The following is a 26,175-nucleotide window of genomic DNA, read 5'->3' on the forward strand; positions in this document are numbered from 1 at the left end:
GGTGCAGCTGAGTCACCACTCTTTGCCATCCAGTGGTTTAAGCTGATGTGCCGCAATGCTGGGCCTCCCCTGGCTTTGCTTTTGTTTTCTTCAGTTGTTTCAAAGTGCAGAACCCACATGGAGACAGGAAGGAGGTTGGATTTGGCTCCTGCACGGTGGTTTTCCCATCCTCATTCTGGGCTGGGGACATACCAGTCTATCACTATGAACAATAAAGTATACTTCCAGAATGTATTACTTGTTCATTGGTAAAACTGAGTGCTGGCAGGTAATTTGTGTTAAACTAAATTCTGGTTGACTTGCTGTCATAAAGGGCCTTCCTGTTCACTTGTATTCTGTTTTCTAGAGTTGATGTGAAAGAGGTGGCAGTAAAAGGTACAGCGCTCGGTAAGCAGCCACCCTTTGGAATAAACTGTGGTATACATGAAGTTCACTCTTGGACTACTCTTCCTGAAGAGAATTTCAAGGCTTTGGAGTGATTGATTTCCCTGTAGAAATTGTTTTATTGAAATATGCTGCACCCCCAGAAGTGTTACATATTATACATATGATGCTGGCAGTCTCCCTGTTGCAGTCAGGGTGGGGAAAATATCTGAAAACCACTGCCCCAGGCCAGATGCTGAGATGTACATATTTTGTTGTATATAACTGTATATCCTGATTCTAACAGAATTGTTACATTTCCTGAACAGTTCAACTGAATTCAGTATGCTTATACATATGTATATATACATTTGTACATACATGATGGCGTGTGTGTTTACCCATGAATGCCTGTGTATATATACCACAAGCATTTGGAGATCTTCCCTATGGTTGTTTGTGTTTTCAAACTCTCAAATACTTTAAAACCCAAGTGATAGAACCTTGCGAATATCCCAGGCAAAACTGCCCTTGAGTTGATAGTAATTTAGCTTGTGGAAAGGATTCCTGGACCTTTTAAGCCTTGTCTCCTCTTATATTAGATGAAATGTTAGGAATGTAGCAAATATTGTTGAGTTGGACCTTTCTATACTGTTAAGAAACCAAGAATAGCGTTAGCTGAGTAACTGGCATGTTGATACAACCTGTCCACATTTTGCATTTAGTTCGATTCTTCGTTCAGTTATTCAATTAGCAGATTATTTAGTTTAAAGTTGGACTTGTTTTTAGATTTCATAGATGACTTGTGTTTGAGTTCCTTGTAATGAAAATAATGGCTAGGCTAATGTGATTTTATGTTAAGTCTGTTTACTGAAAATGAAAGCAAATTATCAAGCTATTTGGGGTTGGTCTCTTTAAAATCCACCCATGCTTGATGAATATTTTCGCTTCCTTCCCTGGGTAGTTGCTATTAGATGAAGAATCACTCAGTTTGCTGCTTCTGGAGAGAGATCAATTCTGTAAGGCTGGGGGTACTGCTGTGCTGTGGCATTCACCCAGGGCGCTGGAATCCCTGCTGGCTTATCGCACACAATGCCCTGGCCACCTGGAAGAGTGAGTGCAGCTTCTCCACATGCCTTATTCCCATTGACACATTGATATGCTGGAACAATCTGGCTCCAGGAGTATTAATATACCTTTTTGAGACTGTCTACAAAGTACTATTTTGTAAAAATGCTGCCTTTAAATAGACATTTGATGGGTTACATTTGTTTTATAATTGTGTATCTAATGTTCAACTGTGATTGATTTTGAGATTAAATATAAATGTATATTTATAATCCTGTCCAATGTGAATTTTTATTCTAATATATGTGATACGTTACTAACAAAAGACATGGATTTCTATTTACATGAATTAATTGTAGCAATATTCCTAAAAGCTACCTAAATCATTGTTCTGTCTCTTTGCCATCATACTTTTATCTTTAGAGAACTGTATTACAATCAGAATATATTAATTAGATTTAAACTGTAAGATGTAAACTCACAATTGAAATTCTTCCTGTTGTCATTAAAGTTAGTTTTTGATTCCTTATTACTTTGCTCTGGCATGTTTTTGCTTTTTTGTTCCTTTGGTTTATATCTGCATTGACAAAGACTTTCAAGTCTCTGAACAGAAAGCATTTGAAAAAATGTGCACCTGTAGGAAAATCACATTGTTGTAAACAAGGAAAAATCCCTATGGAGGAACAATTTGAAATGTAAACTTATATTTATGGCTTTTCAAATAGTAAATGAAGCTCTCCAATCCCATCCAATTGCACATAGCTTGCTTTAAGAATTTCTTGGAATTTTCTTTATTAGCAATTAAATCATATTTTACATTAAGAATAGTTAGAGTGTAGTTAGAGAGCCTTATTAATCATCAAGGAGGTATATTAACTGCAAAATGTGGTAGCTGCCACAGCAAAGCCAGGGGTCAAGAACTCTATCTGGGCCCCACAGGAGTTTTAGGGACCCAAGTCCTTGGTTCTGCTGCCTTTCAGGTACCTTTTCAGGAATCTGGATTGGATTGGAGATGGATACAGGATTGGATCTGACACTTTAACATGGAATGTGGGTACACCAAGCTTCAGGTTTACCTGTTCTACCACAATATCTGTCCCTTTGTTGATTTTTTTTTTTTTTTTTGGTGAAATAAAAAGGTTTTTTACAATATTTTAGGGTTGTAGCTCAGGATTTTCCAATACAACAGAAGCACCCTGTACTGCCCAGTCTCTCTTTTTTTTTTCTTTCTTCAAATATGAGACAAGAGCTTCTATTATTATTATTATTATTCCCATGTGACAAAAGGGAAAATGAGGTTGGGGTTTAAACTGCTGGACATCATTTTTTTTAAGATAAAAAATGAAAAACCAACAAAACAACAACAACAAAACCCGCAGTAACCCCACTGGTAGTTTTAGACACTGATGTAGAGCTCTTTGAAGAGTTGAGGTTGCTCCACACTGCACAAATGATCATCAACAGGTTTTCATAGTCTCTGAGAGGAAGAAAGAAAGGAAGGAAGGAAAGAAGGAAGGAAGGGAGGGTAAAAAAGCCCAAGAATTTTCTGGCCGCATCACATCAATTAGTAAAGGAAGGGGTTCGGGTGTTGCTGGCACCTAACATCTCTATGCTTGTCTTCTCGGTAAAAGGAAGAACATGGCAACACCTTAGCAGATTGTTCTAAGAATGAAACGAGTTAATAGGAGTGAGGCAATGTAACAACGGGGCCTATCACACGGATAATCGCTGTTGAAAATCCTGTCAGATAAGCCGGTGCCAATATTTTTAAAGTGCTTATCAGATCAGGGACATAGAATCTGGACATCGGCCTCTCATAAACGCGCTTCCTCGAGATTCTCGCGTATTGTTGCGCTTTCCCATCTTGGAAAGCAGCGCTTCTTTTAAGCTCCCGCCTCCTCGAAGGTTACCACCCACCAATGAATAAACGGAGCTTTTCACTTTTCCTTTTTTTAACCTCCGGAAACTTGTTACCTGGGCCCTGAGGGGCCCCATGGTGAAGGCCCTTTGGGAGTTGTAGTTTTCCGAAGGTCGCGAGCGTGCTGGGTGGCCCGTGCAGAACTACAACTCCCACAAGGCAGCGCGCTTCGGCTCCGGCTCCACCTCCCACCCAAGATCCCAGCTCGTTCCAGTACCGCCTCGCGGCGGCCGCGGCAAAAGCGCGATGGCTGACCGCGGTGGCGGCGGCCCGGCCCGGGCGCCCAGCCCGCCGGGTTCTCCGGAGCGGGTTCCGCGGGTTCCGCGCGGGGTCGGGCAGGGCGGCAGCGGCGGGGAGACCCCGCGGACGGCGGCGCTGGCTCTGCGCTTCGACAAGCCCATCAAGCAGGCCTTCTACAACACGGGGGCCGTGGTGTTCGTGTGCCTGTGCTGCGGCGCCGCCGTGCTCGTCTGCTTCATCCTCGAGGCCTTCCTGCGGCCGCTGCTGTGGGCCGTGCTGTGCGGCACTTTCCTGCACCCCTTCAAGAGCTCGCTGACGCGCCTGGGCCGCCACTGGCTGCAGCGCCTGCACCGCGCGCACACGCCCATCGTGCTGGCCGCGCTGCTGCTGCCGCTCTGCTTCGCCGACTACGGGGTCGAGGCGCTGGGCGAGCAGGCGCTGCGCCGCCGCCGCCTGCTGCTGCTGCTGGGCGCCGGCGGTCCGCTGCTCTACGGCCTCTACTGCCTGGGCAGCTACCTGGGCGTGCAGGTGCTGCTGGCGCACGCGGGCGCGCTCATCTGCCACGGGCTGGACTACTTCAGCAGCCTGTGGGTGAGTGAGCCGCGGCCGGTTGTCCTCCTCCCCAGCTCGCGGCGGCGCAGCCCTGTGTGGATCCTCCTGGCCGCGCCAGGACGACCAAAGGCCCCTCCCTGAGCCGCACCGAGTGTCTGTGTCCGTCTGCCTCCCCACGCCCGGGGAACCTGGAACGCTTGCAAAGAGAGCGCGAGTGATTCGAAACCGCACTACTGCGACCGCTCTGCCCGCAACCGTGTTCGTAAAGCCCTCTAGGGTGGCACGGGTCCCCTTTTTGGAGTAGTTGTCCCACTTTGTCAGGAGCAGATGCGGAGCCGGGCAGGTTTGGGGGGTTTGGTTTCACTCTTCGACGGAGAGGGAGGGGCTGCTCTGCCACCGGCAGTTCTACTCGTCCGGATGCCCCGGTGCAAAGGAGTCTCAGTTTAGGGCTAATGAAGGGCAAAGGAAACTAGGCGAATCAGGTTCCTCGAGTCCTAAAACAGCATTCTTTGCAGGCCGTTGCTGCCTCCCGGGGCAGGTGATCGCACTCTAGGCACCCCGCTCCCACACTGGGTGTTAGGGACCTGGCCTCCCTCCCCGCGTTCCTTGGGAACCATGTGGTCTCCACCCGCATGGATCACTTGGGCTGAGAGGTAGATGTGTAATGCTTGCATCAGTCCAGACTTACCCTTACAGAAATCCAAGGAGCTTTAGAAAAAGAAGGAATTTACAACCTAGTGACAGAACTCTTATATCAGCATTGTAGAACCTTTGTGTACTCACCGGGTACTGTGACAGACACACTGTGTGTCTGATCCACAAGAATACTCGGTGATCAGTAAGAAGTACCATTCAGGAATAACTTTTATTAATTCTATCGATGAAGGAAGTTCAATGAACCTTGACATCATTAAGTTGCAAAAGAAGTCTCTTTATCTGCTTGGCAGGGTTCTGATTTGCCTGTGGTCACTGGTGGAGTGCAGAGTGATGCCACAGTTTGCATTCTTGCTGGACCCCGCTCTCGGGACCAGTTGGAACTTGCTGGAGCTCCGTGTTGGGTGCTTGGCTTTGTGCTAGGGTTTAGGACAGGCGCGTGCTGCAAGCCTCCCGGACGCACATAATCATATGTGAGCATGTCCCTGTGGTGCTGGATGTGGCGCTGGCACAAAATGTGGTTATCTCAAGTCACATGGCTTGTGAGCACATCTGTGGTTGGCTTTTTGTGGGCACAGTTCGGAGCTCTTTCACCTTATTTCACAAGTGAGTTCCGTGGATGACTAAGGGCGGATCTCTGGGTGCTGTTAAGAAATAAAAGGACTGCTGTGACTTAATTTTCGCACTCGTGCCATTCTGTCTTATCAGCCCCGGGACACAGTTACTGAGGCAGCTGACTTTAAAAGCTAGGTTTTTTAAAAAAAAATGTTAAAGCTTCATTTCATTTGAAAGAGACAAACGGAAAAATCCACCCCCAAGTGTCTGTAAGAGCCCAAGGCTGGCAGGCTGAAACCAGGAGCCTGGAACGGCCCCGGGGCACCTTGCAAGGGTGTCAGAGACCCAAGTGCACAGATCCTTTCCTGCTGCTTTCTAGAATGTGCATCAGCAGGAAGCTGGCATGGCAGTGGTGCCGGGACTGAAACCACATTTCCCACTGTGGGATGTGGGAGAGCCAAGTTGTGACTTAACTGCTGTGTTGCAGCACTCTGCTGGTGGTGTTAATACTGCCCAAGTAGCATGGCCAGCAGCCTGTAGAAGTCAAGGGAGTTTGAGTATTTTTATACTAGAATGGGGTGTTGAGTGCACAACCAAGCTGGCGTGACTAGAGGATGCCAGGCTCTCAGTGGGTAATCCCTGGGTGGAGTTGAATCGTTGGCTGCACAGTCTTCAGCATATGTAGCTTGGAGGATATAGCCTGGATTGTCTTAGACTGGATAAACCTTCAATGTCCAGTTTCACCTGTGTAGGTTGTAGGTCTGGGTATGCGGAGGTTGATTAGCCTGGGGGTGGGAAAAGGAAGGTTAAGCCAGGAATGAATTTGGAAGAGCTTGAAGCTCTGTTGGTGGGGCTGAGGACGAAGAGAAGGGACTTTAAAAGTAAGTGATAAAACAAAAACTCATGGAATTGTGATGAAAGAGATGACAAGAGGACTGTATCGGAAGGACTGGGCAGGGGGCCCACCTGTAACTTTTTTTTATCTCCTAGGACACACACAGCTGTTCAGCTTTAGGAATCCAAGATCACAAAGGCAGGGCTGTGCTTTACAAAATAGGGCCTTTCTGTTTTCTAGATAGCTTTGAGCCTGTTGAAGAGAGGTGTGGATGCAAGAAGCACAGAACAGTTACGTTGAAGCAAAGCCACATTTTGATGAGATGACAATGCATGCATTTAAGAAAGAACCGGGAGCATCCTATGTTTCCCAGCACTGGCTTGGGTGCTGTCATGGTTACATTTTTGTCCCCACCACAGTCCTAGGAGCACGAGGGAGGGACCCCATGTGTCAGGAAGTCCGTTTCTAGGGATGTCCTGGTTGTACTGCCAGCAAGTGGCAATCAACAGCAGCCATCAAAACTCTTTGGAACAACCTGTCATAAGCGTCTTACAGTTTTCTCTTAATTCGGTGTTTAAGTTGTGACATTTGAAGAAAATACAAACTGATTATAGTTACTAGGAAGATAGTAATAAAAGATTCTCAGGATGGAAACCACAAGTATTCCCCTGAAGACTGTTGGGTTCTGATGCTGTAAAAACCCAGTAATCCCCATCTCTGTTGGGTCTCCGTTCAGCTTTCCATTGAGTGTCCCCAGGGCTGGTGCTGTTTCCTTTGTCCGGTTTCTCCTTGCGATTCTGTTCCTCCTCCTGTCACTTTTGGAGAACGAATGTGCGCCTGGCTCTTTTCCTCCATTCCTGTCTCCCCACACTGCATCTTGCTTACAGATGAAACACTGAAAATTGATGTAATTCTTTTTCAACAGTTTCAAATATATTAAAATATTTTGCTGATTTAGTAACTGGATTCAGGATATTTTTAAAAATTATCAATGACATCTTACAGATCCTCTTCTTGCCCTGTCTCTCTGGTGTAGGACTGTGTGAGTTAAATCTGAAAAGCTAGTGATGACTGTTTGCCACCATTTTTCTCCTAGGAGTATCTGGTCTTCTCCTTGTCTGTCCAGACCAGTAACAGTTTTTGCAGCAGTAGCAGATCTGTTTTCCCCATGTGCTCTGAACCCATTGTTTTCTTCTTTATTAAAAAAAATAAATTAGAAGCACGTGGTAGAAAAACAGCAGCTGACCTTGAATTCTGACCTCTGCTCTGTAGGCAATTTGCTTTGTAACCTGGGACAGCACAGGGCTGGACTCTGGGCATTTCACCACAGTTATTGTGAAGTGAGGGCCAGTTTCCTTGATGTCGTGTTTTACAGATCACAAGACGCTCTTGAGAAGTACCCATTAGCCAGTCCTTCCATCTCCAGTCCACTTTTAAACCCCTTGCAGGTTTGTTGTGGCATGCCTGGCTACAGTGAAGGGGATGGTTTCCAGAACTTAGTCCTTTCACAGTTAAGGACCTTGAGTCTAACAATTCTTGGCATACGACAATGAGGGTGTTTCCAAATTAGGGTAATGGTATTTTAAGGATGAATGAAATACCTGGAGCAGTTGCTGATTGGGGCTATGATTAGGGATGTAGGCCCGTAACTTGGGAGGAAGGAGTCATTTCTTCTTTCTGGGAAAGACTCGTTTTTCTATTTGATATCCAGTGACAACTAATATCGCTGAGCCACAATCTACAGGCCGAGTCTAAAATTAAAGTTTTATTTACTTAGTTTGTTATGTAACCCTGGAAAGTGTACTTCATAGAGTTGATCAAGTCAAATGAAAGAAAAATTGATTTTCTGATGATGTTCTCGACTTGTGTGCTAAGTCAATGTTGCCAAACTTTATGAAGTGTCATCTAGCTCTCTGATGCTTTAAAATGACTGTGGGATGTATATTTTGAATGCATTGTGTTGGAGAACATAAATGGGGACAAGTATTGCCAGTAACTGTAGCTCACTGTTTGATGCCTGGAATAAAATTCAAGGGTTTAGTTGTTGAATCCTCACCTGGCATGCACTGGGATCTCACAGGGGCACTGGTTCAAGTCCCAGCTGCTCCACTTCCCATCCAGCTCCCTGCTTGTGTCCTGGGAAAACAGTCGAGGACGGCTCAAAGCCTTGGGATCCTGCACCCGCATGGGAGACCTTGAAGAAGCTCCTGGCTCCTGGGTTCAGATCGGCGCAGCTCCGGCTATTGCGGCTGCTTGGGGAGTGAATCAGTGGATGGACCTTTCTCTCTGTCTCTCCTCTGCACAACTGAATTTCTGATAAGTATATTTAAATCTCAGAAAAATTAAAAATAAGAAAATTCACTTGCACAGGTTTGCTCAGAAGCTAATCATAGGCTTTTGTGTTAGTGAAGACTTAAGAATAAAAGTTGACTCAAGTAAAACACGTTTTTTATGTAAAAAGCAATTTTAGGGCCTAGCAGCTAAAGTCCTCGCCTTGAACACGCTGGGATCCCATATGGGTGCCAGTTCTAATCCCGGCAGCTCCACTTCCCATCCAGCTCCCTGCTTGTGGCCTGGGAAAGCAGTCGTGGACGGCGCAAAGCCTTGGGACCCTGCATCCATGTGGGAGACCTAGAAGAAGCTCCTGGCTCCTGGCTTCGGATTGGCGCAGACTGGCCATTGCGGTCACTTGGGGAGTGAACCATTGGATGGAAGATCATCTTCTCTGTCTCTCCTCCTCACTGTATATCTGACTTTGCAAGAAAAATAAATAAATCTTAAGAAACAATTTTAGCATTATAGAAATTTCCATGGTGAAGGTGAATGTTTCCTTTTCCCTACGTTTATGCCCACTATACACGTGTCACTAATAGTAACAGAAGAATCTGTCGCCTTTTAAATATTTTTCTGTGTCTTTGTGCACATACAATTTCTGTCTTTTTTTTTTTAAGATTTATTTGAAAGACATATTTACAGAGATGAAAGACAGATCTTCTATGCAGTGGTTTACTTCAAATGAGCTGATCGGGAGCCAGGAGCTTCAGCCATCCCAGATATCCTAAGGACTTCCCAGGCCATAAGCAGGGAGCTGGGCCAGAAGTAGAGCAGCTGGGACATAAACTGGTGCCCAAATGGGATGCTGGCACTACAGGTTGAGGCTTAGTCTACTGTGCCAGGCCCCAGTTTTCTTTCTAAAACAATGGGTAGCATACTATAATTCTTCACCTTGCTCTTTGGTTTGTTGTAATGTGCATGTCTTTGCTTGTTAACTCACGTAGATGTACTTTTTGTAAACACTTCAATAGTTTAAATACTTTTCTCCCCTGATGCTTTTTAGAAAGTGTCCCTAGCCGATTGATTGTCTTAGCTCTGAATTTGTGCTAGAATATTCTGCTAAATTTCTAGCCATCGGTAATTGTGTGATTATAACAGTTTAGTTAATACTGACTCTATAAGTGTCTTTATAAATGACCATATCTTTTTCCCTTTTTTTTATGTTTAAACTTGGTTTTGCCTGTACCATCTGAACTAGTATTACTTCTCTATATATTTACTAAGAAAACATTTCAAAATGTTGAAAAAAATTGTAAACCCAAATAATTTTTTTTTAGATTTATTTTTGTTGAAAAGGTCAATTTAGAGAGAGAGAGAGAAGTATCTTCCATCCGCTGTTTCACTTCTCAAGTAGCCGCAAAGGCTGGAGCTGAGCTGATCTGAAGCCAGGAGCCAGGAGCTTCTTCTAGGTCTCCCACGTGGCACAGGCAGGGAGCTAGATGGAAAGTAGAGCAGCCGGATATGAATCAATAGGGGATTCTGGTACTTGCAGGGTGAGGGTTTAAGCACTAAGCTATCAACTGAGCCCCAAAATAATCTTTTTAAAGATAGTTTTATTCTGTTTATGACAGATATTACATCTGCATTACATTACATTAGAGACACTAAGGAGAAAATTCAATATTTGTGAAAAAGCACAAAGAAGGAAATTATCCTTTGAAATTCAACTATCCAGAAATTTTTTTTAAAACATCTTTTGGTTGAATGCATTTTCACCATTATAAACTTACATGTGCATACATTTATACTATGTCATTGAATATAGATAGCAGACCTTTAAAGTGTGAGTATTCTATTTTTGGAGGTAATTGAACAGTCCTTATAAAATAAGTTTTCAGGGCTTTTTTTTTTTTGGTAATAGTGAATCTTTGTGTATCTGTACGACATTCTAAAAGTAGAATTGGAGAGAATATTTAATAAGTAATTAAATGTATTTATTTATTTATTTTTTTTTTAAAGATTTATTTTTATTATTTTTTCATTGGAAAGGCGGATATACAGAGAGGAGAGACAGAGAGGAAGATCTTCCATCCAATGGTTCACTCCCCAAGTGAGCGCAACGGGCCGATACTATGCCGATCCGAAGCCAGGAGCCTCTTGCGGGTCTCCCACGCGGGCGCAGGTTCCCAAAGCTTTGGGCCGTCCTCGACTGCCTTCCCAGGCCACAAGCAGGGAGCTGGAAGGGAAGCGGGGCTGCCGGGATTAGAACCGGCGCCCATATGGGATCCCGGGCGTGCAAGGCGAGGACCTTTAACCACTTGCGCCAACGCGCCGGGCCCAAAATGTATTTATTTTTAAGAAATCTATGTGCTGGTTCATTCCCTAGATGGCTGGGGCTGGGCTGGGACTCAGCTTCCCCAGGTCAGTGACAACAACCAGAGAGTTAAGCCATCGTGCCTGCCTCCCAGGGTCTACACTGCAAGGAAGCTGCAGTCGGGAGTCAGAGCCCAGGACTGAACCCAGCTGTTTGATGTGGGATGCAAGTGTCCCAGCTGTTAGGGCAAATGCCCCCTTAGCAGTTATGAACCAAAATGAAGTAGGCTTGCTAGATGAGAATTTATACTTCTCTTTAGATCTAAAGTTTGCAGGCTCTCCGCTCCCCCCACCCAACTATAGGCGCAGATGAGAAATCAAAACTTCAGGGATTGATTTGAAAGCACTGTAGATGTAACATCTGAAAGTGTCGCCGTTTTGTGATTATCTTGTTCACCTTTGCACCGAGCACAGACTTTACTATGTGACATCCCTGACTTAGGGCTCAAGCATGGTTGATGATGGCAGCTAATTCTGTTTTCAGTTATTCTTCGTTAGAAAAGCTTGTCTTGATATCAGGTTGAAATATGGCCTTTCCTAATTCCCACCTATATTGTTTCTGCCTTGGAACCACAGACAATTAAGTTTCACCATCCTCTCAGAGGACATTTTCTGGCTGTTTGAAGGTAGCTATCAGATCTGACCATTTCCTCCTTTTCTCTGGTTTTTCCCCTAGGCTACATCTCATATGTGTTATTTCCTCTTGTTTTCCCAGCTGAGTGGGTGGGGGCAGAATTCATGGCCACTGTGTGCATCTGCAGTAAAAACTCCTTGCAATAGGACTTTGGCTCTCAGAAGAAACACTGTTTCTATGTCGTCCTCTGGTTCTCTTTATGTAGAGTTGAGTTTTTAACTTAAAAGCACACTTGATTTAGCATTTCTGTTTTATAATGTTTATATGAAGTTCAGAGTTACTGAGAGAGGGAGTTGGAGGCAGACAGGCTGATCTCCCATTGGCTGGTGCATTCCCCAGATGGCCACAACGGCCAGGGCTGGGCCAGGGCAAAGCTGGGAGCTTCCTCCCAGTCTCGCCTGTGGATGCAGAGTTCTAAGTACTCGGTCTTTGGTAGGGAGCTGGATGGGAAGCAGACATTAACCAGTACTGGGGTGTGGGATGCTGGTGTCACAAACAGCAGCTTAACCTGTAGTACCACAACATTGACCCACTATTCAGAATTTGTAAACTGTGCAGTTTGATGTTTTGAGGATTTAATGGTTATAGACCATTTATTAAGGATGCACAAATTATCCTTAATTGTTCCCCAGTTGACCTTTCAGTGTTGCACATCACACTGATGAGCTTTAATAAAGCTTCAGAATCTATTCAGTAAGGGTTGCTGAATCCTCAGGCAAAAGCTGTAGATGTTTCTGAGACCCAAGTGTTATTTTCATTGATACAATTGGAATGATTAAGACCCACATACTATCTTTATTGGCAGGTACAATCAGAATGATTAGGATTTAAATATCTTCACTGATAAAGATGATCAGAATGACATAGGACATAGTCTGCCTTTTGTACATGTTCTATTCCATTGTGAATTTCTGTGTTGGCTGTCCAGGCTCTTGGATGTTTCTTGAGGGCTCCAGTCCTTTAGATTCAGTGTAGGGAACACCTGTAATTCTGGAATCACAAATGAGCGTCACTTTGAGTCCTGGCCACTCCACTTTGAATTCAGCTCCCTGTTAGTGCCTCTGGAAAAGCAGCAACAGATGTCCAAAGTTCTTGGGTCCCTCTCACCCACATGGGAGACCTGGCTGGAGTTCTCAGCTTTTACTTGGCCTACCCGTGGTCCTGTGATCATTGCAGTGGTAACCCTCTGTAACCTTGGTTGTGGCTGCATGGTCACTCCAGCCAGGGCCTTCTTCCTGGCTGCAATGACATCCATTCACAGTAAGGAGCATCTTTGTGACTGGGATAGAGTTGTCATTCCTCCCTCCTCATCCCTCAAGCATTAACTGGAGAGAAAACTACGCATTTCATAAGATGAGGTTCTTAATTTAAATCTATGACTTATATACAGTGGATATTTTATCTTAAGTGTTTTCTTAAGGACTTTTATACGTAAAAAGGGGTTTGAATATTAGGATATGTTAGAACTGAGTTTTTTCTTAAGCATATTTAAATGTCACTGTGTGAAATTTCAGACACTTGTTTATATCAGTAGTTAAATGGGAGCTGAACCTACTCTTGTTCTTTCAGCACATTCATCTTCGTGCTGTATGCAGATGTTTCCAAACGGTGTAACTGTGTTTGCTGTAATGTGAATATGTTTTACAGCGGTTTCTTCTATATTTCATGTATTTCAGATCTGGACGTTGGTGGTTGGCTATGTGTTGACTGTTGTGTTCAAGTGGAATGCAAGCACTGAACGCTACTTGCGAGCAGTTTCAATTCCTGTCTGGATTCTGTTGCTTTTTCATTTGGGTAGGTCCTCCTGTCCCTCCCCACCTTTTTAAAATTTAATGTCTGCAGAGGCTGGCTATGTGAAAGTGAACTCTTTGTAGTTTAAATATTTTAAATTCTTGAAGATAATTTTTAGGAAATGTGATTTAATGTTTTATTAGTGTTAATAGGAATGAAATGCTTTAAAATGTCTTCTCATTTTCAGAAAGGCCCTTGAAGAGTAACAGTAGTCTAAAAAGTAGGACATAGTTGATAATGATCGTTCATTTCTGGGTGTCAGAGATAACCAGGCAGGGGTGGTAAGAGGGGCTCTGGGTCACATGTGAGAAACAGTTAACAGGAAATGGTAAAGATGTTTACTCTGGATAACTGGAGAGGACTGACTGGGGCTGGAGAGTTGGGGCAGGGCAAATGTAAGTAGGGTGTAAACTAAGAAGGTCTGAGACTGGAAGGATACTGTCCTGGGAAACAGTGATTCAGGCTGACCTGTGACTGACCATGGACTAGAGATGTCACAGCAGTGAGCACTTTCAGAAAAATAAGTCTGTTCAACCTAAAGACTGCCACTCGGGCACTCTGTTAGGCAGGATCATTCACAATTAGCTCAGTGGTTGCAGGGTGTTGTTAAATGGTTTTCAGCGTGATTGGAGGACTGGGAATCTCACCTCCAAGTTTGAGTCACTGGAAATTTTGAGTTTTAATTGAAAACCAAAATTTATTCAAGAGCTGTAGGGTACCTGATTAGTGTACATTTTAGAGCCACCTGTTTTGTTAAAAGTGAAATGAGCACCAGTTAACTGGAAAACGTCTTTGTTGAGAGCCCAGGACAGGACAGAACTTTGCTGTGGCTGTGTTGGGTTGAGGTGACAGCGGGGTGTATGGTCAGGACCCCTGCTGTCTGATGAGCCTCTGTGCATTTGCTGGATGCTGGGAGGGAGGCCAGTCAGGCTCTGAGGAGTGCGGTAGGTTGGGGTAGCCTGTTGTTATCCTAATAAGGAAGAGGATGCATTGAGACTTGTGCTGGATGCCTTTTGGCTGTTCTGTCCAGTCCTGAGGGTCCACATCCAATGGTATTTTCAGAAAGCCAAGTCAGGCTCTGTAACTTAAGGATTGCTGCTGATTCTGGTCTTTCTGGGGTTAGATAGGTGGTTTGAAGTTAAGATGGATTTATAAACTATGTTTTCAGTTCCGCTGTTACAACAAACTCATTGAAGAGGTTGGCACATGCCTGGTCCTTTACACAGGGGCCTCTGAGAGCAGGGATGGACTTATTTCCAGAAACCTTGAGTTGAAGCTAATCTTTCTAAAGGGCCTAATATCAAATCCTACCAACTGGGGTCTTGTAAAGACAAAAAGAGAACGTTTTTATTTCACTAACCTGTTCTTAATACTCTGCAGCATCCCTGACTGGCACATGGAGAATTCCAGTCTTCCTGATGATTGTTTTCCTCATGTCTGTGGGCACCCTCTACGAAAAACAGACTGGAAAAGAGCCTTCTGGTAAGGAGCAGGGCATTTAATGGATACTACCTTTAGAAATAGTTTGGAAATGAAATAGCTGTTCATCTGCTTAAAAGCCACCTGTGGTGGTTTCTGAGCCAAAAACGAATTTGTTTAAAATACTGCAAATTGTAAGACTGTCCTTTTTTGTATTTTTTATGGATGTGAAATTCACAAAACATCAGATTAGCCATGAACAGTTTTTACACAGCGTTCTGTTCACAGCGCTGTGCATTCATCAGCTCTGCTTGGAAGGCATTTTCATCTCTCCAGAAGAAGCCCTGTGAGTGCGGCTGCACTTCATTCCTGTATATACCCACGTAATATCTGCGTGGATAAACCACATTTGATCCGTGCTTCCGTTGGTGGACACTGGGACTTGTCTCAGTTGGTTTTCCATTGCTGTAATAACATGCCAGGGATGGGTACTTTGGCTCAGATGTCCTAGTCCATTTTCTGTTGCCATAACAAAGTCTCTGAGGTGTTTTATTTGGTTTATCATTCTGGAGGCTGGGAAGTCTAAGAGCTTGCTGCCAGCTATGCTTGCTGCATCATGCCATGGCGGAGAGCCTCGCCTGCTGAGACAGAGCAAGCCTTTCCTCTTTGTTAAAGCCATGAAGGGCTGGGGCCTGCACAGTGGCTTAGCAAGCTAATCCTCCACCTGTGGCACTGGCATCTTATATGGGTGCCAGTTCATGTCCTTTCTGCTCTACTTCTGATCCAGCTTTCTGCTTATGACCTGGGAAGACAGTGGAAGGTGGCCCAAGTCCTTGGGACCTTGCACCCATGTGGGAGAGCCAGAAGAAACTCCTGACTCCTGACTTCTGAAGAGCCCCGCTCTGGCTGTGCAGCCATTTGGGGAATGGCTGGAAGAATTTCTCTCTCTCTATGTAGAATCTGTGTTTCAAATAAAAAATAGTAAAGCTTTATAAAAAAAAAAAAAAGAAAGAAGTGCCATAAAGAAGGTCATGATGGGGTCCTATCCTCCTGTCTCACATCAAATGGAAATCAGCATTTGTACTGGGGCATAAGTTGCCAACAAGTGGACTCAAGTCAGACCACTGTGCGCATTCATGTATATTTGTTGGAATATTGAGCTCTAGGATTTATTTTTTTGTTATTTTGTATTTTCCTGGAAGTGGAACTTTTAGGTCATATGCTAATTCTGCGTTTAACTTTTTGGCAAACTGCTGAACTGTTTTTCAGCTGCACAGATTTAAAGAGAGAAGGAGCTACAGAGAGAAAGCTCTTCTGTCCACTGGTTCACTTCCTAAGTGGCTGCAAAGGCCGGCACTTAGCCAGTCTGAAGCCAGGAGCCCGGAGCCTCTTCTGGGTCTCCCATGTGGGTGCAGGGTCCCAAGGCTTTGGGCCATCCTTGACTGCTTTCCCAGGGCACAAGCAGGGAGCTGGATGGGAAACAGGGATGCCGGGACATGATCCAGTGCCCATATGTGATCCTAGCGCATCTAAGGTGAGAATTTAGCCACTGAGCCATCGTGCTAGGCCCAAGCTTTTTTATTTTCAGTTTGAAAAAGTTTCAGAGAGAAAAGAGAGATTGAAATCTTCCACCTTGCTGTTTTATTCCCCAAATGCCTGAAGCAGCTGGGGCTGAGGCTGACTGAAGCAAGGAGCCTTTAACTGAATCTGGGCCCCTCACCAGCATGACCCAAGAACTGGAGTCCCGTCTGCTGCCCAAGAGGTGTTCCTAGCAGTGTGGGTTGATGTGGAGTAGTTGGCATCAATGGGATTGATGTATTTGGGGTTGGGTACTTAGGGCTGTGGGAGTCTATAGCGGTGGCTTAACCTGCAGGATGTACCCATTGCATGTCTCTAATCCTTATTCTTTTGGAGACTATTGTAAATTGGGTACCTTCTTCATTTCATTTTTAAATGATTCATTGCCAATACAGAGAACAGCAACTGATTTTTTTCCCTTGCTTTTTTATACTGTATTCTGCAGCTTTACTGAGTTCATTTATTAGTTTCAACAGATTTTTGGTGGATCCTTAAGGATTTTGTATCATCCCGTTTGCAGTGAAGACAATTTTCTTTCTTTTGCATGTAATTTCCTTGTCCTGATTGCTGTGGCTGGAATTTTTACTAAAGTTGATTTGACCATGCACCTGTTTTATTTATTTATTTTTTCTTTAAAGATTTAATTTATTAATTTGAAAGGTAGAATTAGGAAAGGAGAGATGGAGAGGGCTTCTGTCATTGCTTCACTCCCATAATACTGTAGCTGGGCCAAGCAGAGGCCAGCAGCTGCCGCTTCTGGATTTCCACTTGTGTGGCAATGACCCAGGCCATCCTGCGATGCCGTCCTAAGCATGTTAACAGGGAACTGGATCATAATAGAGCAGCTGGGACTTGAACTGACACCCTCAACGGCTGCTGGCACTGCATGCAGTAGCTTAACTTGCTGAGCCAGAGTCAGCCCCAGATCATACACTTTTAAAGGTTATTTTTGAAGTACTCTGGCTGCAGGTGCCCTTTATAAGTTTGTTAAAAGTACAGGTGCTCAGGGAGTTGTAGAAGGAGAGAGTATTGAATTAGAGTAATGATCCACAGACCATTGGTGAGGTGTGCGTTTTTTCCAGCTGTGTGGAGGTGGTGTGACAGAGAGGTAAGTCTGAGTTTTGAGTAACTTTGCATTCTTTCTGATGGTTAGACATTAACTGGATTCTCTTAATTGTACTGTTCATGTAGCCTGCTTCAGAATCTGATCTTGAATCACTTCCAAGATTTCTAGTCTAAGTTATTCTCATGATGAAACTCTTGATTTTTTTTCAATAAATTTTTGAGTTTTTTTGTTTGTTTCCCCTAGAAATTGTTTCTAGAAATTGTTTCTAACTGGGACAGGTCTTCCCTTCTGTGCATAGGAAGATCCCTCCTGTAGGTGTCGCTGTAGCGCAGGTAGGGCTGGGACCACTCCTGCAGACCAACTGCCTTGGCGGAGTGCAGTCTTTCCTTGTGGGTCATTCCACCGTCCTTTCCGAGATGCTCTTGGGTTTCAGAGACCTGTGCAGGTGTCTTTCCCTGTCTTCAGAGCTTTGACTCTCTTGCTGCTATAAAATCTTCAAGAGCAATAGTTCATGAGCCTCCCAGAGTTACTTGTCTGAGTTTCATCATGACTTAATTTAGTTACTAGATCCATAAAGTATTTTTTGTGAATCTTTCCTGAATTAATTCCTTACTCAGTAGTTTTTTCTTAGAGCTGGGAATCTCTTAACTTGTTATTTTTCAGAAGCCAAAGCTAATACAGAGAAAAAAAGATTTTTTTTAAGATTTATTTATTTTTAGTGGAAAGTCAGATCTACAGAGAGAAGAGACAGCTAGGCCTTCTGTCCGCTGTTTCACTCTCCAAGTGGCTGCAGTGGTTGGAGTTAAGCTCATCCAAAGCCACGAGCTTCGTCTGGGTCTCCCATGCAGGTGCAGGGTCCTCTGCTTTTCCAGGCCACAAACAAGGAACTGCATGGGAAGTAGAGTGGCCAGGACATGAACTGGTACTCATGTGGGATTCCAGCACTTGCGAGGCCAGGATTTAGCACCTAGGCTGCCACACTGGGCCTGAGAAAAATTATTTTAAGTGCCTGTGGTAGGACAAGAACTTTTATGTGCTTCGAGTGTATTATCTTCTTTATGATTATGCTTTTACTTTTTGCTTATTTTCACTTGTTTGAAAGGGAGAAAGACAGATGGCTCACTATTCAATGGCTGTGATGGCCATGGCTGGGCTGGGCTGGGGCTTCCGTGTGAGTGGCAAGGGACCCAGCTACTCGAGTCATCACACAGTGCTTCCCAGGGCGTGCATTCGCAGGAAGTTGGATCAAAAGTAAAGTAGGTGGGACTTCAACTAGGCCTTCTGCCGTGGGATTCAGTTATTCCAAGTGGCACTTTAAGTACCAGAAGCCCACACACAAGTGCTGTCTTTTAAATCCATGGTCAAGTGAAGCTTTGTAAAATAGATGGAGCCCCTGTTTTACAAAGGAAACACTTAATTTTGAAGGTTCACCGACTTGTCCACAGCCATGTGGGTAACGGCAGAGCTAAGATGTAAACTCGGGTCTTTGACCCTCAGCCCAGAGTTCCTTTCCTTCACCAGGCTTTTTGCCTGGAACAGGACTGATGTCAGGTGCATTGTCGCAGGTTGCCAGCTCCTGCAATCCTTCGTGTTGTCCTTACCACGCTGTGGGACCTGGCTCCTAGGTCCCCTGGGTCCTGGAAATCCGTCTGGTAGAAACCTGATGTCTCAGCGCACTCTGTGCTGCCACCACAACAGCACAGACTGGGTCGTTTACAGTGGCCTGGGGCTTACTGCGCTGTGGTTGTGCAACCCAAGAGTTCTGATATCCAGGCGCTGGCAAGTGACAAGGGCCTTCCTGTTGAATCATCACTTGGCAGAAGGAGAAGTAGCAATACAGGGGCCCAACTCACCGCTGTATCATGGCACTGGCCCTAACAAAGGATGGAGCCCTCAGCTGAATCACCTGCTAATGTTCCCACAAAGTGCTGTTTTGGTAGTCAGTAAATTTCCTCATGAGTTCTGGACCAGAGCATCATACACCCAGCTTTGGTGTGCTCACTTAGCCTGTGAGGAAAGAAGAATGCTGGCATTACTGCCACCTCTCATGAGCAAGACCGTAGGAGGGGCTTTGAATGTGGACCCCAGTTGAATTGGTACCATGTGCCCATTTTACAGATGAACACAGCTCAGAGAGATGTATGCCAAGTATGAAAAATATGTTGAATAGTTAGGATAAAAAAATGTCCCATGTTCCCTTAGTGTAGCCCAAGAAGTGCCAGCTGGGTGCTGCCCTTCCAGCGACGGCTTGTAAATAACCCTGGTTATCTTTATAGATGGCTGTCTCGTGGCTTGAGGGAAGCACATGGTACAAATGAACAGCTTTGGTCCAGTTAAGTCCAAACTGGAAGAAATAGAAGGGGTTAATTGAATCTGTTTTATTTTAAAAAAAATTGTTGAACATGTATTTATTTGAAAGTTACAGTTAGAGAGACTCAAGATTGTCCATTCATTGCTTCACTCCCCAGGTAGCTGCAGTGGCCGGGGTGAAGCCAGGTGACACCAGGAGCAGGGGCCCAAGCACTTGGGCCATTTTGCACTGCTTTCCCAGGCCATAGCAGGGAGCCAGAGTGGAAGTGGAGCAGCTTGGCACCCAAATGGAATGCCAGCATCTCAGGAAGCAGCTTTACCTGCTCTGCCATGATACTGACCTCCCAAGTTAAACAGCTTTCTGCTATTCTCTCCCACTCCCCGTTTCTGATACTGTCAGTTACAGAGGCCTCGAGGATGCTGGTCCGTCTCCAGGTCCTTGTGAGGTGATACCATTGAGGGGCAGAGCTGTTTTCCACATGAGTAATGGAAACAGAAGCCTCTTCCAAGGACACTTTTATTTGGTGTGTGATGCCTTCTTCAAGTAAACATGCTTGAATGTCCTCTGGGCAATCACCACTGTTTCTGTGAGAAAGAATGAAGGTACAGCAAGTGTATCTCCTTAATTAGAGTGCTTTCAAAGGGCTGTCTTCCCATGACAGTCGAAAACATTAGCCTGCTCATTGTTGAGTTGGCTGTGCTAACAGATTTAATCTAACCTTGCGATCTGCTTCTGACGGGCCACTCTGTTTCTATCCCATGGTGCTAGGCTGCTGGTGTGGGGGGCCTGCTTGTGTGGGCTTGTGTAGATGCACCATCATTTGGGCCTCCCTGAATTCCGACCGGCTCTGTCCCTGGGCAGATGGATACTTGAAACTGTGGATACTCTTTCATTTTTTGTATTCCAGTCTTTGAGTCCTCTAAGATTATGTTCCCTTATTTGTGTACCTATTTTTATCTAGGGCTTTTTGTTTAATCCCATGACCCTGCCTAGATTCTCGATCCTGCAATTCTTCTGTCCAGTTTATTGTTTAGCTGCTTGGACCGTTGGATTTGAAAGTGCTGAAGGCCATGACTAAGACACAAGTCGTTGAAGTGCATTTTCTGTTTCATAAAAGCAGTTGCCAAGTCCTACATCTATAATTTTCAAATAGTGTGTTTTTTCCCCTGTGTCTACTCCTTTCATATATTTTTTTAGTTTCTTGGAAGGCAGAAATACAAATAAAGATCTCCCATCTGCTGGTTCATCCTCTAAGTGCCTGCAGCTGCCAGTGCTGGCCAGGCCCAAACCAGGAGCTGCGAGCTGGAGCCCCTATCTGGCTGATCACCCGCTGCCCTCTAGGATGTGTGTAGCAGAGCCTGGACTTGAACCCAGGTACTCTGATGGGCAGTGCAGGTATCTTACAGGACAGGCTAACTTTTTGTGCAAATTCTCTTGCCTCCTTTCCTGTTTTTATGAAATTTGAGACCTTCTGAAATTGTTGCTGAATCATTTGTGTATTTAGGATAATGCTGTTCCATTGATACAGTTAAGATTCATTGAATATATATTGTATATTTTAGTGACATCAACAGGTTGGAGAATTAGTTTTGAAGTCATAGTTTTGAAGATGTGATTTATTGATTTGACTTTTTTCAGGTCTTTCAGAGCCTGCTCTGTGCAAGAGGTTTTGGTTAGCTCTCTGGAAAGATATAAAAATGTCTGTTGAGGAGGATAAAATGAATGGAAATGACTAGAGAGACCTAATATCAACTCAGGGGAATAAGATGAAGATAAATGACTATAATATGAAGGGGGTGAGAGGCACAGAGAAATGATACAAAATACCGTAAACAGATCCACATCCCTCCGCGTCCTTAGGCTTCTTGGTTCTTTTTGTGCCTTGAGCTCATTGTTTTGTGTTTGTGTCTTTGTACCTGCTTTATAGTCTCAAAGCCAATATTTTGATATAGATCATGATGACAACTGACAATTACTTTTTGAAATGTTTTGCTTCAAAGACAATGTGGCAGAGAGAGAGATGTCCTCTATTCTCTAATTTTGCCCCAGTGCTTTCCAGGCCACAAGCAAGGGAGCTGGAAGGGGAGTGGAGTAGCTGAGATAGGATTTGATACTCTTATGGGATCCTAGTGCATGCAAGGTAAGGACTGTAGCCACTAGGTTATTGAGTGAGATCCAAAGGATGACATCTTGAATATTGTTGGTCCTTGGGAGCACTTTCTTAACCTCCTGTGGCTTAGATTTCCATCCTTTTCCTCCCCAGACATTCCAGCATTGACTTTGCATTCATTTTTACCATATTGAGTTATAACTGGATATTAACCTCAGCTGGAGACCGAAACCTTGGTTTCTTCCTTCAGCATGTAGTTAGGTCACCCATTTGGCGAATGAAGGCTTAGTGGGTGGGTGTTTATAGATATGTAAGTCTCTGTGACAGGCAGAGCCCATGTTTGAGCAGCATTAAAATGATCTTGCTTTGGAGCTACTGAAAACCATCAAGATGTGGTGGCCATTTGGCTTGGCATGCCTGTCTCCCGTACTGGAACTCCTGAACTCCTGAGTTTGAGTGCCAGTTCTGCTTTGAATTCTAGTTTCCTACAAAGTGCATTCTGGGAGGATAACAGTTGATGGCCCATGTAGTTGGAACCCTGTTTGGAACTCTGGTAGTTTGTTGGGGTGAGGGGTGAGATCTTCACTGTGTGTGCCATCTGCATCTTCTGGCTTCCCTGTTAAGTGCCAGTACCTTCCTAGCTGCCGGTGTTCCACACACCCTGACCTCCTTTCTTGGCCTAACATGCAAGGTTCTTGTCACAGCCTTCTCACTTCTCATGCCCAGATTATTCTTTATTTTTTAGATTATATTTATTTGTTTGAAGGACAGAGATACAAAGAAGTGAAGGACAGAGAGCTGGAGGTCTTCTCTTCATTGATTTACTCCCCAAATGTCCACAGTGGCTTGGGCTGAGCCAGTCCAAAGCCAGGTACCAGCTCCTCTGGTTTCCTGTGTGCGTGCAGGGGCCCAAGCAGTTGGGCCATCCTCTGCTACTTCCCAGGGAGCTGGATCAGAAGTAGAGCTGCCAGGGCTTGAACTGGGATGGCAGCACTGCAGGTGACGGCTTAACCGGCTGTGATGTATTACAGTCCCCAGAAGGCTGTTCTTTACAATGCCTTTGGTGGATTCCTTCTCATCTGTAATAAGTCAACTTCATTTTTACTTTTTAAGAGAGACATTTCCTGACTCTTCATACTAAGAGTTCTTCTGCTATAGACTCAGAAAATGCCCAGGGTATTTCCTTTATGGTCATTGGTTTGCTTATGTTTATTTATGTGGCTCTTTAATCCAGAGCTGTTTCTGTCACTAGACTCTGGGGGCAGGGACTGTGTCGTTATCTCAATTTCAGAGTGCATGTAAGATGCGAAGGACCCTAATTTTCCCCAAGCCCTTGCTGTGTTGGTGTCTCAGAAGCCCCTTAGATACACAGGCCATATACACCACAGATTGATACGTAAGTTTGCTTTCTTCCTGGATCATGAATTGGAATTTCTGTCACAGTGCCTAAAAGTAAAGGCTGACCTCACTTGTCAGTGTTTTATTTAAATCCAGTGCAAAGTGTTAAGCTTAGTTGCTTAACATGGGAACATTCAGTGTGTAGCAAGGTCATGATATCCTTTTATGTTTGCAAGTGCTGGATTTGTCCTGTGCTGAGTGACATACTTGACAGATCTGTATGCCTTTGCGTGACAGACATTTGCATTTTCCTTTGTGGAGTGTTATTAGAGTACCCAGTGTGGACAGTCGGCATACCGTACTGGGATCTAGTAATACAGAGTAAGGCAGACAGTCTGACCAGAATGTGTACCAGTGTTTTTCAATAGAAGAATGCAGGAAAATAAACTTACAAAGTTAAAAACTTTCAAAAGTTTAATTCAACTTGTATTTAAAAATATATTTGAAAGATTGAAAGGCAAAATGACAGGGGTTTCTATCGTTTAGTCGCATGTCATGTGGCTGCAACAACTGGATCTGTAGCCACAACCCCAGCCAGAAGTCTGCTAACAGTACATAGGTGTTACAGGCAGCAGCTTAACAAGCTATGCCACAGTACCCACATCTACCTCCAAACTTGTATATTGTCTGTCACAGCTATCAACATGAAGTTCCCAAATGAGCAACAACCCAAGGGCTTGTATGTTGTGTTAACTTTCCAATTGATTCTTAGGGATTCCTCCTTGGTGAGTAACCATCGGCCCAGTGGATCACTAATACCCATTTTGTTTTATTGTTGGTGAGGAGTTTAGGCCATGTTTTAATTTGCAACATTTATTTCCCATTTTGTTTGCTTGCTTAACAGCTTTAAACATTTATTTTACAGGGGCAGAGTTACCAGGACAAGTCATCTCCATGGCGGCTTCTACTCTGGCCAACTTGGCCATCTCCATCACAGGCTATGAATCCAGCAGTGAAGACCAGCCCCCCGCTCAGCCCACAGGTGACCCATGGCATGGGGACCTTCAGAGTTGTCCTGGAGAATGAAATAGAAATAGACTGTAGAATTAAGAGCACTCTCAAAACAATGCTGCTCACTCTTGCTGATTCAACATTTTATTCTGATTTCTGCTTTTACACCTTCTTCCTCAGTTTGTTTTGTCTGTTGCTTTTTTATTTTTCATGTGTTTAATTTCTAAAAAAATTACTTATTTCTGTTTTGACTTGGGTGGCTGGTGGTGAGTTGGGAGAGAGCTATCTCCCATCCACTTGGACACTCTCAGTATGCCTGCAACACAACAACCAGGACCAGGCCAGGCCAAAGCTGGGAGCTGGGAACTCCACCTCCTATACAGGTGTCTGGGAGTCACTTTTTTTTTGAAAGGCAGATACAGAGAGAAGGAAAGGCAGAGTTCTTCCATTTGCTGGTTCAATCCCTAGATGGCAGTAATGTCTGAAACTAAGACAATCTGAAGCCAGGAGCCGGGAGCTTCCTTTGGGCCTCTCACGTGGATGCAGGGTCCCAAGGACCGAGCCATCCTCCACTCCCAGGTTGTAAGGAGAGAGATGAAGTGGAAGTGGAGCAGCCAGGACTTGAACCAGTGTCCATATGTGATGCAGCCTTGTAGGTGGGAACCATGCCTACTCTGCCATGGTGATAGCCCCAGGACTGACATTTCTGAGTTACCACCTGGGTGTTCATGAGCCAGAAGCTGGAATCCAAAGCAGAGTTGAGACAATACAGGTGCAGGTGTCCGAAGGATTGTAATTTCTGTACTGAATGCTTTACCCTTGTGTTTAGTTATTTATTTTCTTGGTTTTTTTGTGTTGGTTCTTCATCTTTTCCTTTTTTTTTTCCTTTTCAATTATTTTCATGTTTTTCATGTTTTAAAAAATTTTTTTAAACAAAGATCTTCCAACCACTAGTTCACTCTTCAAATAACAAGCGGTGCTGGGGCAGATGGAGACCAGGAACTCTGTGTCTCCCATGTAGGTGGCAGAGATGCAAGTATTTGAGGCATTTTCAGCTGTCTTCCCAGAGTTTACATTAGCAGGATGCTGGATCTCAACTGGAGCTAAAACACGCCAAGTACTCTGATATGGATACACAGTGTTGTAACTGCTGCAGCAAATCCTCCCCTCCTGGCCCCTTCTTACTTTGATTTTATTTTCCTTTTCTTTTTGGTGCTCCATTTACTTCCTTTGTTTATGCTTTCCTCGTCTTGGTTCCTTAGTTTCTATTTTGCTATAGCTGTCACTTCTGCAATTTGTTCCATTGCCTTAATGGTACTTTTTGTTCTGTTTCCTGTTTTTGGGGGGCAGGTGGGGAGGTTTTTCCCTTCTTTTTGTCTCCCATTTCTGCTAAAAACCAGATTTGCATGACTTATGAGGTTAGTATATTGACTCTTTTGTCTACACCAGACCCTTTGAGTTGTTGTGGGCTCAGTTTTCTGTGTGCCCTAGCTTGTGGAGTCCCATCCATATCCACCTGTGCTTTATAGTCATGTGGTTCAGGGATGCAAATGGGCATCATTGTGTGTGGAGAACTCCATTAACAGCAGCGCTGTTTGAGTTTAGGGAATATCTGTAGTGGCCCTTCTTGAAGGACTGATTTTAGAAACAGCTTAAAGGAAGGGGTCAGCCCAAGAGCACGGCACATGTAGTCACAGAAATGCTTGATTCCTTCCACATTGGCTCAAGTTTCCAAAGTTTTGGTTATAATCTTACTTTTCCAAGTATCTACCATACCCATGGACTTGAAGCTTCCAAATTAAAAACGCTATGCAGACAGCAGAGCCAAACAAAAGCATGCTATAACAGGTTGGGCTTTAGGCCTGAACTTCAGAATGAAATGCTAGTCCTAGTGAGGTGAGCTTTCTCATCATGTGCAGGCTATCAGAGTGATAAGAGTTCACATAACAGCTAACATGTAGTATTACATTGAACACTTAAGAAATGAAAGGAAAGGATCGTCGGGGATGCCCACAGTGCATGTCAGAGTACCTGGGTTAAAGTCCCAGCTACTCCACCACTTGTCTAGCATCCCACTGATGCGTG

At 44.4% G+C, this 26,175-nt stretch overlaps 1 protein-coding gene across 3 annotated transcripts in view; it reads left to right on the plus strand.

Annotated features, from left to right (window-relative positions):
• Window positions 1-3,564: 3,564 nt before the first annotated feature.
• TMEM245 (transmembrane protein 245) overlaps window positions 3,565-26,175 on the plus strand; it is an 80,257-nt gene continuing 57,646 nt past the window's right edge. For 2 of the 3 annotated variants that reach the window (XM_040963801.1, XM_040963800.1), the window contains exons 1-4: window positions 3,596-4,180; window positions 13,143-13,260; window positions 14,638-14,739; window positions 24,005-24,121. In XM_040963801.1, the coding sequence (XP_040819735.1) occupies window positions 3,596-4,180; window positions 13,143-13,260; window positions 14,638-14,739; window positions 24,005-24,121 (922 nt within the window). Of the gene's footprint in view, window positions 4,181-13,142; window positions 13,261-14,637; window positions 14,740-24,004; window positions 24,122-26,175 lie in introns of all 3 variants that reach the window. The other variant, XM_040963799.1, reaches the window with a different exon arrangement.

This window comes from Ochotona curzoniae, unplaced genomic scaffold (assembly GCF_017591425.1).
Source record: "Ochotona curzoniae isolate NIBS_2020 unplaced genomic scaffold, NIBS_Ocur_1.0 scaffold_3208, whole genome shotgun sequence".
NCBI lineage: Eukaryota > Metazoa > Chordata > Mammalia > Lagomorpha > Ochotonidae > Ochotona > Ochotona curzoniae.